The sequence below is a fragment of the Myotis daubentonii genome, chromosome 15 (genome assembly GCF_963259705.1).
Source record: "Myotis daubentonii chromosome 15, mMyoDau2.1, whole genome shotgun sequence".
In the NCBI taxonomy this organism is placed as follows: domain Eukaryota; kingdom Metazoa; phylum Chordata; class Mammalia; order Chiroptera; family Vespertilionidae; genus Myotis; species Myotis daubentonii.
In genome coordinates this window covers 47,167,909-47,180,378 of record NC_081854.1, presented here as the reverse complement: position 1 = coordinate 47,180,378, position 12,470 = coordinate 47,167,909, and the positions used below count along the sequence as shown (strand labels likewise).

The 12,470-nt window shown below is 48.0% G+C and overlaps 1 protein-coding gene across 2 annotated transcripts in view; it reads left to right on the top strand.

The window, feature by feature from the left end:
• The window catches only part of CDH5 (cadherin 5), a 32,560-nt gene extending 25,416 nt beyond the window's left edge, over positions 1-7,144 (top strand). For both annotated transcript variants that reach the window (XM_059667860.1, XM_059667858.1), the window contains exons 9-12: positions 671-795; positions 1,139-1,247; positions 3,346-3,591; positions 4,950-7,144. In XM_059667860.1, coding sequence (XP_059523843.1) covers positions 671-795; positions 1,139-1,247; positions 3,346-3,591; positions 4,950-5,470 — 1,001 coding nt within the window. In that variant the 3' untranslated portion in view covers positions 5,471-7,144. The remainder of the gene's footprint in view (positions 1-670; positions 796-1,138; positions 1,248-3,345; positions 3,592-4,949) is intronic.
• The last annotated feature ends 5,326 nt before the right edge of the window (positions 7,145-12,470 follow it).

The window sequence follows — 12,470 nt, the reverse complement described above, 5'->3', positions numbered from 1 at the left end:
CTAGGAGAAGAAATGATCCCCCATAATCCTACCATACAGAGACCACTACTGTTAGCACTTTAGTGCACCTTCTGTGGTCCCTTTTCCTATACATATTTTTACAGAAGTAAGTTTATAATATTTGTATCAACTCTTATCCTGCATTTTTACTTAGCTTTATTTCAGAACCATTTTCTCATGGTTCTAACCCGTCGTTTTTTAAATTACATTTTGAAAATGTAATTTACATGGGCATTATAAATGGCCACATATTTCATTCTTGTAAAGTGGTATAATTTATTGGCCCAATCTCACTTACATTGTTTACCTTTTAAATCATTTTCTAATTAAGTAATTTAACTTAATAAATTATACTTGTTTAAATTAATTTAATTACTTAATTAAATCCTTAGATTAGTTTGGTGATGACTTAACTCAATTTTATGAAAACCTTTTTAAATTCCCTGAGATTACCTTTTCATTCTTACAAGTAATTCTTTAGGAAGCATCCTTGTGCATGAAGCTTGCCCTGCCCCCCCCCCCCCACCTCTTCCACTCATTTCATCCAGAATACCCTCCCTGGCCTCTCTCTTCCATGGCCCCCTCTTCCTGTGAGAAGGGCCCCCCTCCGGGAGCCCCCATCCACACATCAGCCGAGCCCTTTGCAGTGACAAGTCCTTTCCCCCTGCAGGGAACCCCACGGGCAGAGAATCCATCGTCCAGGTCCACATCGAAGTTCTGGATGTGAACGACAACCCCCCAAAGTTTGCCAAGCCCTACGAGCCCACAGTGTGCGAGAATGCAGAGCAGGGCACGGTGAGTCTGGCTCGGGTGGGAGGACAAGGCGGTGCCCACCCGGGACAGGCTTCAGAGAGGACCTCCCACCCACAGTCAGTTGCTTAATGTGACCTGCACAGCAGCCTGAGGAAAGGTGACATTATCCCTACTGTATAGGTGGGGAAACTGAGGCTCAGAGAAAATACGCGGAGAACAGATTGGCGGGGAGAGGGCTGGTGCAAAGAGTATCTTTGTGGAGGTCATTAAAGTCAGCGTTGCAGGTGGGAGACAGCCAGGGTCAGGTCTAAGCCCAAAGTCTCCATCACTGAACTCCAGACAAGCCCAACACCATCACTGACCACCCGCATCTTCCACACTCCAGCTGGTGGTGCAAATCTTGGCAACAGACGCGGACATAACGCCAAAAAATGTGAAGTTCAAATTCTCCCTGAACACCCAGGACAGCAACTTCACCCTCACGGATAATCACGGTACGTCCACATGGAAGTACCTGGCTCTTAGGAGGGTCAGGAGGGAGGTTATTTGAGTCTTGAAGCGCCAGGGTCAAGGCTCAAGCCAACAAACTGGGGGCAAGGCCTCACTGGGGTTTTCATTTCATGGCACATTTTGTACAACTTCTGCCAAATACCTTATTGGCCTCTACAATGGTCAGAGGTGCCCTGGCCAAACTGTCAAGTCCGCATAGCCTGCCATTTCCCATAAGAGACTTAGACGTACAGAATAGATATGGGTGCAGACAGTCAGTTCGGTTCCCAAACTAGCCAAGGGATTCCTTCTCACACACAATCTCTGAATTACTCCACATAATTACAAATTACTCTATGACATGGAACTTTGAGGTCACTTCCAAAAAGTCAAAACTGGACATGTGAAATTCGAAATGCCAAGGAATCAGAAAACTTGGTCTTAATTCAATTACAATAACTACTTACCGCTAGGGGTCTGGGACAGGATCTGGTCCGCCAATCACAGCCCAGGCGAGTCCTATGATGTCAGTCGTAGCCAATCAGAGCTTCCAATGAGTAAGCGCTCAGGAGTGGGATTATGCTGAGTTGATTGCACTCCGGTCACTGGTAGACAAGTTTCCGTAGCTTCAGCAGCTTCCTCAGAAAAAAAATTAAAATCCCCCTTAAATCTCAATAGAGCAATCCATCACCCAGCATGGGGTGGAGTTCCTGCCCGTCCCTGATTGGCAAAACTGTGGCTGGTGAGGATCCCTGTATGGACACAGCCACTGCAAGGTCAGGATGAGGAAAGTCGGGAGAAGGGGTCTCTGAGAGCGGGGGCAGACCAAGAGGATCGGCCACAGCCTCCTGGGGGGCAGGGAAGGTGGCCGTGACCTGTTGACAGTCAACGACAGGCCACTCGGCATTCAGCTGTCTTTAGTAGTAACTAATGTGGCCAAAATACCCATCACCCCATCCCAAGGTCCACCTCAATCCCCCCCCCCAGAGGTCTGCAGGGGGTGGAAAGCTTAAGTGCTACCCCAAGGAGCCCCCACATGTGGCCAGGATGCAAGCTTGTTGGTCTTGGATTCACTGAGCGTGAGTGTCCTGCTACGGCATTAAATGGGAATAGTGAGAAAGCGCTCATTTCTCCCATGGTGCCAATGGCCATATTGTTTACCCTCAAGGGTAATAGACAAGGCTATTTAATCATGAAATGAACTGGCTTTCCTTTGAAATCTAAAATATGGCCTCCTTTGCTCTTGGCTGGCTTGCTGCATGGACCAACCCTACACAGCAGCCAAATATCCCCTCCAAATCTTGTGCCCTCCCCCGACCATCAGTATCATGACCTCCCAGGGAGCCTACAAAGGGAGGATTATCTGGCCTCTGCCCAAAGCCACGGAGTCAGCAATGGAAGGGGGATAGGGACGCAAGGAAAGGAGGTGGCTGGGAAGGGGTGAGGTCTGAACGCCTGCAGGTTTAAAACGCCCCCTGGGGAGTTCTGCACAGGACACCATTGATTGGAGCTGGGAGGGAAAGTCACATTCGGGCCAAAGCCCAGTCCCAGGCCCAGCCTGCCCCAGGTATTCTCAAGTCCATATGTAATCATTCCCTCAGCATGCCCAGGCAGAAACGTAAGCACTGTTTTTACTTTCTAGCCAATTTGCTGGGATAACAGAAAGAGTCTCAGAAGTTGGCCCGATCTAAAAGGGTTTTTAAAACTTTATTTCCCCAATTATTATTTGTCAAAGCTTAAAACAATACATGCATTAACTGAGCTGAAAGAGAGTCGCCTATCATTAGAGTGGAGTTAGGGAGGAAGGGATCAGGCATATCAGATGCCCACAGAAAGAGAAAACAGGGATTTTAACATTCTGGCCAAGCCAGTCTTAGAAGATACGTCCAAGGAGCTGCCCAAAATATCCCCCCTCTGGAAGAACAAAAGGCTGAAACGTAAGGCAGAGGATGTATGCAAAGAACACAGAGGCGCCCCAGGTAGCACATGGGCGGGCCCAATCCAGGAGGACTCCCAGGAGGAGACAAACTACACTGTCAGGGCGGACAAGGGGACAGGCACTCCCGGCAGCACAGCCTGACTCTGAGGCCCTGGTGCTTCCAGATAACACGGCCAACATCACCGTCAAGTACGGGCAGTTTGACCGGGAGCATACCAAGGTCCACCACCTGCCTGTGCTCATCTCGGACAACGGGAGGCCGAGCCTCACAGGCACCAGCACGCTGACTGTGACGGTGTGCAAGTGCAACGAGCATGGCGAGGCCACCTTCTGCAACGGGAAACTCTACCAGGGGTACAACATCATCCCCGTGCTGGTAGCCATCTTCCTCTGCATCCTCACTATCACAGGTCAGTGCCCGGAGGGCGGGAGGGGACAGGGAGGTGGCTGCTCCAAGGGAGGGAGAGGCCAGGGATCCAGGTCAGTCCTGCCTCCAGCCCACAGGATAGCCCTGAGCCAGTCCCCACCCTGAGCCCCAATGAGATAGGACTGCCAAATTCACCTCCCTGGGTGCCTAAGGATGGGGGGTGGGGGGGGGGAAACAGGGCTCAAGGACCCTCCCCCACTTTAAAATTCTTCCTATATGATATCCAACTTCCTGTGTGCCAGGCACCATTCTTGGCACTTATCTACATGAAAACTGTTTTGAAAACAGAGGATCCAGTTCACCCTTTGGAAAGAGATGCAAAGTGTAAAAACGTCTCGTTTTGATGATCTCCAGGAGCTTTCTTCTCTTTTAGAGGGTTCCTCCTGCCGGGATATCACTTTTTTTCTGGTTAGGAGCACTTCAGGCCATGCCTTAGTTTGGGTTTCCCCGGAAGCAGAACCTAGGATTGGGGTGCACGTGGTTTGTTTGGGGGGTGCTTCCAGGAAGCCCAGAAGGAAGAGGGGATGCAAATGGGAGACAACCAACAGATCGACGTTGCGCTTTCACAATGATATTTCTCTCGGTCTCTCTCCCTCTCCTCTCTCTCTCTTAAATCGATTTTTATTTTATTTTTAAATATATTTTATTGATCTTTTACAGAGAGGAAGGGAGAGGGCTAGAGAGTTAGAAATATGGATGAGAGAGAAACATCGATCAGCTGCCTCCTGCACACTCCCTACTGGGGATGTGCCTGCAACCCAGGTACATGGCCTTGACCAGAATCGAACCTGGGACCCTTCAGTCCGCAGGCCGACGCTCTATCCACTGAGCCAAACCGGTTAGGGCTCTTAAATCAATTTTTTTAAAAAAGGAAGAAAGAAAAAGAATCTGTAAAAGAAAGGAAGGAAGGAAGGAAGGAAGGAAGGAAGGAAGGAAGGAAGGAAGGAAGGAAGGAAGGAAGGAAGGAGAGAGGGAAAGAAGGAGAGAGGGAAAGAGGGAGGGAGGGAGGGAGGGAGGAAGAGAAGGTGACAGGGTTTGCCACAGTGGTGTGAGAAGGGAGGAAACGAGGATGCAGGCAGATGAGGCTGACACTGGAGGAGAGAATGAACTTGAGGGAAGCCCATTGGGTACCTCTCCCTTCCCACCCCCCCAACCAGGGGCGCTGACGACCAGTCAGGACCACATGGGGGCAGGGTGGGGCCGAGACCCACCCGGTGTCTGGACCCACGCACATCTGTGTGGGGCCAGGGTACCCTGTAAACTGCAGGAATTCCCAGGGAAGAGACGGGGCCGCAGGTGAGGCCGGGCCAGCCCGCTAACCCACGGCTCTCTCCCCGGCAGTGATCATGGTGCTCCTCTTCCTGCGGCGGCGGCTCCGGAAGCAGGACCGTGCCCACGGCAAGAGCGTCCCCGAGATCCACGAGCAGCTGGTCTCCTACGACGAGGAGGGCGGCGGCGAGATGGACACCACCAGCTACGACGTGTCGGTGCTCAACTCGGTGCGCCACGGCGGGGCCAAGCCGCCGCGCGCCACGCGGGACGTGCGGCCGTCGGTGTACGCCAAGGTGCAGAAGCCGCCGCGGCACCTGCCGCCCCCCAAGCCCGGGGAGCTCGGGGACATGGCCGCTGTGATCGAGGAGAAGAAGGACGAGGCGGACCAGGACAGCAGCGGCCTGCCCTACGACACGCTGCACCTGTTCGACTACGAGGGCTCCGAGTCCATCGCCGAGTCCCTCAGCTCCCTGGGCACCGGCTCGTCCGACTCCGACATCGACTACGACTTCCTCAACGACTGGGGGCCCAGGTTCAAGATGCTGGCCGAGCTGTACAGCACGGACTCCCCGGAGGAGCTGCTGTATTAGGGGCGGGTGCCCTGGGCCTGGGGACCCAAACCATTGTGGCCGCAGCCAGCTGGACACCAGGCCTGACCTGGAATGACAGCACGGACACCCCCCCCCCCCCCCGGCCCAGCAGCCCTTCCTTGTGGGTCCCAGAGACCTCTCCACCCTGGGTAGCAAACTCCAGGTCCCTGAAATGTCCAGGGCCCTGTTTCCGCGGTGGCTACCCCCGAAATGCTGGAAAATCCAAGCTAGCGGTGCCTGGGCTCGGACAACCACGTAACCCTGTCACCAGGACCACACCTCCAATGCAGAGACGTTTTCTCTAGCTCCTCAAAGAGCTGATGTCCAACTACCAGAGACAGGTGTTCCCCCCAAAGGTCCCTAAACCCCCCAGCGAGGCTGGGGAGGCCCTCGCGCCTGTCTCCCTGGAGGCAAAGGGCAGGACAGAATGACCTGTGGGTGACCCTGCCCGCAGCCCAGTCCCAAGGGAGCCCAGGGCCATCCATGCCGCCTGCCCTGCTTCAACTTCCGCACACCCTCCCCCGCCCCCTCCCACTCCAAGGCCCCTGAAGAGGGAGGAAGGGGCCGTGGCAGCTATCCACAGGGGTCCTCAGGGGCCCTCATCCGCCTGCCACACCAGTTACTGTACTGCACTGAGCGCTGAGCCGCAGCCTGTGTCGGGGAAGTGGCTTGCTGAACTGTGAAGCAACTGTGAATGCATCCTGGAGGGACACGGACGATCACGTGTGACAGACCAGGGGGGTGAGGGCCACCCTCCAGAGAGGGCCTGGAGGGGCGTGACCCCAACTGGAGACTCACTGACACGCCTCTAGTTTTGCCTGGGAAGTGGGGACAGATGTGCCCAGAGCAGAACACGTCTTCCCATCTCTGCCTCGCCTGGTCCTTCATTCCTGCTGTCCCTTCTCTCTCTCTCTCTCTCTCTCTCTCTCTCTCTCGCTCTCGCTCTCGCTCTCGCTCTCGCTCTCGCTCTCTCTCTCTCTCTCTCTCTTCCTTATCTCTGGACTCAGAGGCACTCAAGATATGATCCACAGCCATTGGCAACTCTGGCCAATGTCCAAACCCAACTCGGACTGCACAACGGAGCCAAGCCGTTTCCCTTCACACCTCGTTGTTGCCGCACCTCAGGGAACCCCAGCCGGGCCCTGTCCTTCAGGCACACCCTGCGGAAGGCAGGCCCCCGCCCCACCCAAGCCCCTTAGTCCTCCGTGCATCTCCCCCTTTCAGCCACACGTGGAACGTTCCAGCACAAACACACCTGGGAGAAGAGGAGTCACTCAAAGGGAGGGGCAGGGATGGAGGCAAACCCTCCAGCTCACCCTTGGCCATGACTCAAGTCCCCACTCCGAAGGCCCCTTACACATCAGGGGATTGTAGATAACACTGACTTTATTTTTAACCAAATAACTACCTTTTTAAATAACTACTTAATTTTTTTACTAATAACACTTATATATGTCTAGGTCTCACAAACATGTAAGATTTTTTGCATAACAAGGTTGCTATTTAGATTAACAATTTTAATCCAGGTGTTTTAGTTGAAAATTCCTGTAACCTTCTATTTCCTATCATTGTCATAACTGCTCTAGGGATATTGACTATATATTGACCACACTGGTGCATGAAATGTACTGTATTTTTTTTTTATACCTGAATAAAGATCTTGAAATTCTTCCATTTCTAGAGCTGAAAGAGTGAGCTTATTTAATGTATTTTTATTAATTTCAGAGAGGAAGACAGAAGGAGAAAGAAATAGAAAGATCAATGACAAGAGAGAAACATTGATGGGCTCCCTCCTGCACACCCCCCATTGGGGATTGAACCCTCAACCTGGGCATGTGCCCTGAACGGGAATCAAACCATGACCTAATGGTTCATTGGTCAATGCTCAACCACTGAGCCACACCAGTTTGGCAACAATTATTCTTGAATTGTCTATTTTCCCTTCAATTCTATCCATTTTTGCTTTGAGTATTTTTGGTGTCTGTTGTTAGGGGAATATAAGTTTAAATGATTTTATCTTCTTGACAGATTGGCCCTTTTAGCATTATAAAATGTACCTCTTACATCTAGGAACAATTTTTATTTTAAAATCTATTTTGAAAAAAAATAAATAAATAAAATAAAATAAAATCTATTTTGTCTGGCAGTCACTCCAGCTCTCTTTTGATTACTGTTTATATGGTACTAGTGACCCAGTGCACGAAATTCATGCACATTAAAAGGGAATTAGAGGACATATTTTAATATTGCTATTTGCCCTTTCTCTATAATAGAAGTGTCAGAAAGAAAATCAGTAAAATGTGTATGAAAATCTTCCTCCTGTCAGAGTCTGGGGCATGCCACAGGAACCAGAGTCAATTCCCTGCCATCCACATGCACCTCGAAATCCCCCGAGACCCAGACCTGGCCAGCCCCACCCCCATTGGGCTAGATCCAGACCTGGCCAGCCCCACCCCCGTCAAGCCCTGCGGGCGGGGGGCATGGACTCAGGTCACCTGGCCCAGCGCCGGGCAGGGGGCGCAACCTGAGGTTCCCCCACCAAGCCCCGCTCTGTGGGGGGACACGTCCTGAGGTCCCATCAAGCCCCACCAGGCGGGGGGGGGGGGGGGGGAGCCTCAGGTCTTTTGCCCCAGCCCAGTGCCACACAGCTTCAGGATGCTGCTGATTGCTCATTAAGACTCATTACAGCCCTAACCGGTTTGGCTCAGTGGCTAGAGCATCGGCCTGCAGACTGAAGGGTCCCAGGTTCAATTGCGGTCAAGGGCATGTACCTTGGTTGCGGGCACATCCCCATTGGGGAGTGTGCAGGAGGCAGCCTGTCAATGTTTCTCTCTCATCGATGTTTCTAACTCTCTATCCCTCTCCCTTCCTCCCTGTAGAAAAACAATAAAATATATTTTTTTTTTTAAAAAAAGACTCATTACAGGAACCTGGCCTCCGCTGTGGGCACAACCATCTTGTGTTACGGAATCCCTGCTTCCACTATGGGCCCAGCCATCTTGGCCGCTATGGCATGACAGTCAATTTGCATATTTTCTCTTTATTACATAAGATACCTTCTACCATCTTTTACTTTCAATCTACTTGTGTCTTTTAATATACAGCATGTCTTCTGTGGACAAAATATAGTTGGATCATGGCAGTTTACCCATTGTGCCAATCTGTTTTTTTATTAGCATGTTTAATCCTTGTCTGTTTAACATAATTACCGATAAGATAGGATTTCTGTCTGCCGTTTTTGTATTTGTTTTCTGTGTCTTACGTTTTTTGTCGCTCTATTACCCCAATATTGCCTTCTTCTATGTTAAATAGATATCGTCTAGGGTAGCATTTTCATTATCTTGTCAAATCTTTTATTCTAGCTTTTGAGTTATTTTTTTAGTGGTTCCCTTGAAGAACATATTTAAAATCTCAACTGATAGTAATAGAGTTAGAATTTGTACCAGCCTAATACAAAATTTGGCTCCTATATAGCTGCACTACCACCCTCTCCTTTGTACTACCATTGTCATACATATTGCTTTTTATACATTGTATGCCCATCAACATAGATTTACAATGATTGCCTTATGCAGTTGTCTTTTAAACCATACAGGGGGGAAGAGTTACAAACAAGAAAATGTCTATCTGAACTGTCTTTTATCTCTACCTATACAATTACCTTTACTGCTGATCTTCACTTCTATTGTGGATTGAAGCTACTGTCTAGTGTCTTTTCGTTTCAGCCTGAAGGACTCACTTTCGTATTTTTGTAGGAATATCTGCTAGTGAGAAATTCTTACCATTTTGCTTATCTGCAAATGTCTGTGTTTCTCCTTTATTTTTGAAAGATAGTTTTTCCAGATAGAAACTTCTTGGTTTATAGGCTTTTTCTTCCAGCACTTTGAAGGTCAGCCCACTGTCTTCTGAGGATAAATGGCTGTTAATCTTATTGAGGAAACGTTCTATGTGATAAATGGTTTATCTCTTGCTCTTTCCAATAGTCCCCGTCTTTGATTTTCAATAGTTTCAATATGATGTGTCTAGGATAAGTTCTAAGGTAAGTTCTTATTTTACTTAGAGTTCATTGAACTTCTTGGATGTGTAGATTAATATTTTTATCAAACTTGGGATGTTTGGGGGCATTATTTCTTCAAAGTCTTCCTCTCTCTCTCTCTCTCTCTCTCTCTCTCTCTCTCTTTCTCTCTCTCTCTCTTCAGTGGGACTCAAATTATATTAGAATGCTTGCTGATGTCCAACAGGTATCTAAGGAACTGTATTTTCTTCATTTTTTTTCTTTCTATTCCACAGACTAGATCATCTCAATTGACCTACCCTTAAGTTTGCTGATCCTTTTTTGAGCCAACTCACATCAGCTCTTAAGCTCTTCTGGTGAATTTTTTATTTCACTTATTTTACTTTCAGTTGCAGAATTCCTATTTGAATCTTTTAATTTTTTATTTTTTTATTTTTTTAATCTTCACCCAAGGACATTTTTCCATTGATTTTTAGAGAGAGTGGAAGAGAGAGAGAGAGAAAGACAAATATCAACTGGTTGCCTCCTGCACAAGCCCTGACCAGGGCCCGGGCCGGGAAGGAGCCTGCAACTGTGGCACATGCCCTCTACCAGAATCGAACGCAGGACCCTTCGGTCTGCAGGCGGACACTCTAGCCACTGAGCCAAACCGATTAGGGCTGTTTCTTTTTAAATAATTTCTACCTCTTTGTTGATATTCTCTATCAACGAAGATGGTGAGACATCAGGGTCATACTTTTCTTTAGTTCTTTAGACATGGTTTTCTTTAGTTCTTTAAGCATATATTAAATAACTAGTTTAAAGTCCTTGTCTACTAAGTCCAACGTCTGGGTTTCTTTAGGGATAGTTCCTACTAATTGCTTTTTCTTTTCCTGTAAATGGACCATACTTTCTTGTTTCTTTGCATGTTTCATAGTTTTTATACCCACCTGCATATCTATGATAATAAAAGCATAATATGCTAATTAGACCAGACAACCTTCTGGACGAAGCCGGAGCTGTGAGGGAAGCCCAGGTCCCAAGTGTCTGCCGGTGGCCAGAGGGAAGCCGGTGCCGGCAGCCGGGGGAAGGAAGGCCTACTCTTGCATCCGGCCTCTAGTTTTAAATAATGTGACAACTGTGAAACCAGATCCTTGTGCCCTAGGGGTTACTGTTGTTACTGGGTTTTGTTCCTGCTGCACTTTGTTTAGTGGCCGTCCTAAACTAATGCTATAGAGTTTGTACTTTTTGTTGTGTGTGGCCACTGAAGTCTCTGCTTGGTAGTGGTCAGCTAATAATTGGCAGAGGTTCCCTTAGACGCCTGGAGCCAGTAAGTCTCTCAGTGTTTGCTGAGGGCTTGTGTGTGCACGTTGGGGAAGTCCTTCAATGCGTAGGCAGGCAGGCAGTTTACAACTCTGCCCTAGCCTTCACTTTCTGATTGCACAGAGCCTCAAGGTCAGCCAGGACTGAAAACCTGGAGCTTTTCCGGGTCTTTCCTGGGCATGTGCACCGCTTTATACATGTGAGTGGCCTTTTAGATTCCCAGGAATAGGCCAGAGTTTTTCAAAGCCCACTGTGGACAGCTCCTTCACCAGCTATTCCTTTCAAGATTTTTCCTCCGTGTCTTATTTGCCCCAGAAGTTATCCCTGCCTTAAGCAACTTCCATGTTATACAATTACCATTGATTTTTTTTTTCAACAAATATCTCCCAATAAAAGGCTATTCGCATTATGCAAGCTTCCAGTCAGGTTAAATAAACACAACCTTTAAAATGAGGTCTTCTCGCACTGGCTAGTTTAGCTCAGTGGATAGTGTCGGCCTGCAGACTGAAGGGTCCCGGGTTCAATTCCAGACAAGGGCACGCACCTCGGTTGCAGGCTCGATCTGGGCCTGTGAGGGAGGCAGGCAGTTGATGTGTCACTCTCGCATCCATGTTTCTCTCCCTCTGTCTCTCCCTCTCCCTTCCACTATGATCGGAGACGAATTTGTTACGAAATTGAGTGCAATTTCCTTATCTAACGACACTGTCAGCAGAAGAATAGATGACATGTCTGCTAATATTCTTGATCAGGTAATCCAGGAAATTAAATCTGCTCCACTTCCAATAGTTAGTATCCAGCTTGATGGATCTACAGATGTTGCAAACTGTTCAGTTACTGGTTTACGTGAGGTATATTAATGATGGCGACTTTAAAGATGAGTTTCTTTTTTGCAAACCTCTTGAAACGACAACTACATGATGTATTTGACACAGTTGGTTCATTTCTGAAAGAGCATAAGATCTCTTGGGAAAAGGTTTGTGGTGTTTGCACAGATGGTGCTCCAGCTATGCTAGGATGTCAATCTGGATTTCAACGTTTGGTACTGAGTGAGTCACCAAAAGTCATCAGAACTCACTGTATGATTCATTGGCAAATATTAGCAATGAAGACGCTGCCACAAGAGTTACAAGAAGTAATGAAAAGTGTCATAAGTTGTGTCAATTTTGTAAAGGCGAGCACTTTAAATAGTCGACTGTTTTCGCAACTGTGCAACGAGTTGGATGCACCAAACAATGCTCTGCTATTTCACACTGAAGTGAGATGGTTGTCAAGAGGAAAAATTTTAAAACGTGTTTTTGAGCTTCGTGATGAACTCAAAACATTTTTTAATCAGAAAGCAAGACCGCAGTTCGAAGCACTTTTCGGCAATAAAAGTGAACTGCAGAAAATAGCTTACTTGGTTAACATCTTTGCCATCTTGAATGAGTTAAATTTATCACTGCAAGGACTAAATGCAACATGCCTCCATTTGTCTGAAAAGATCCGATCATTCCAAATGAAACTTCAGCTTTGGCAAAAAAAAAAAAACTGGATGAAAATAAAATGTACATGTTGCCTACCTTATCTGCTTTCTTTGAGGAACATGACATTGAACCAGACAAAAGGATTACGATGATCATTTCTGTGAAAGAACACTTGCACATGCTTGCAGACGAAATTTCATCGTACTTTCCAAATCTAGCT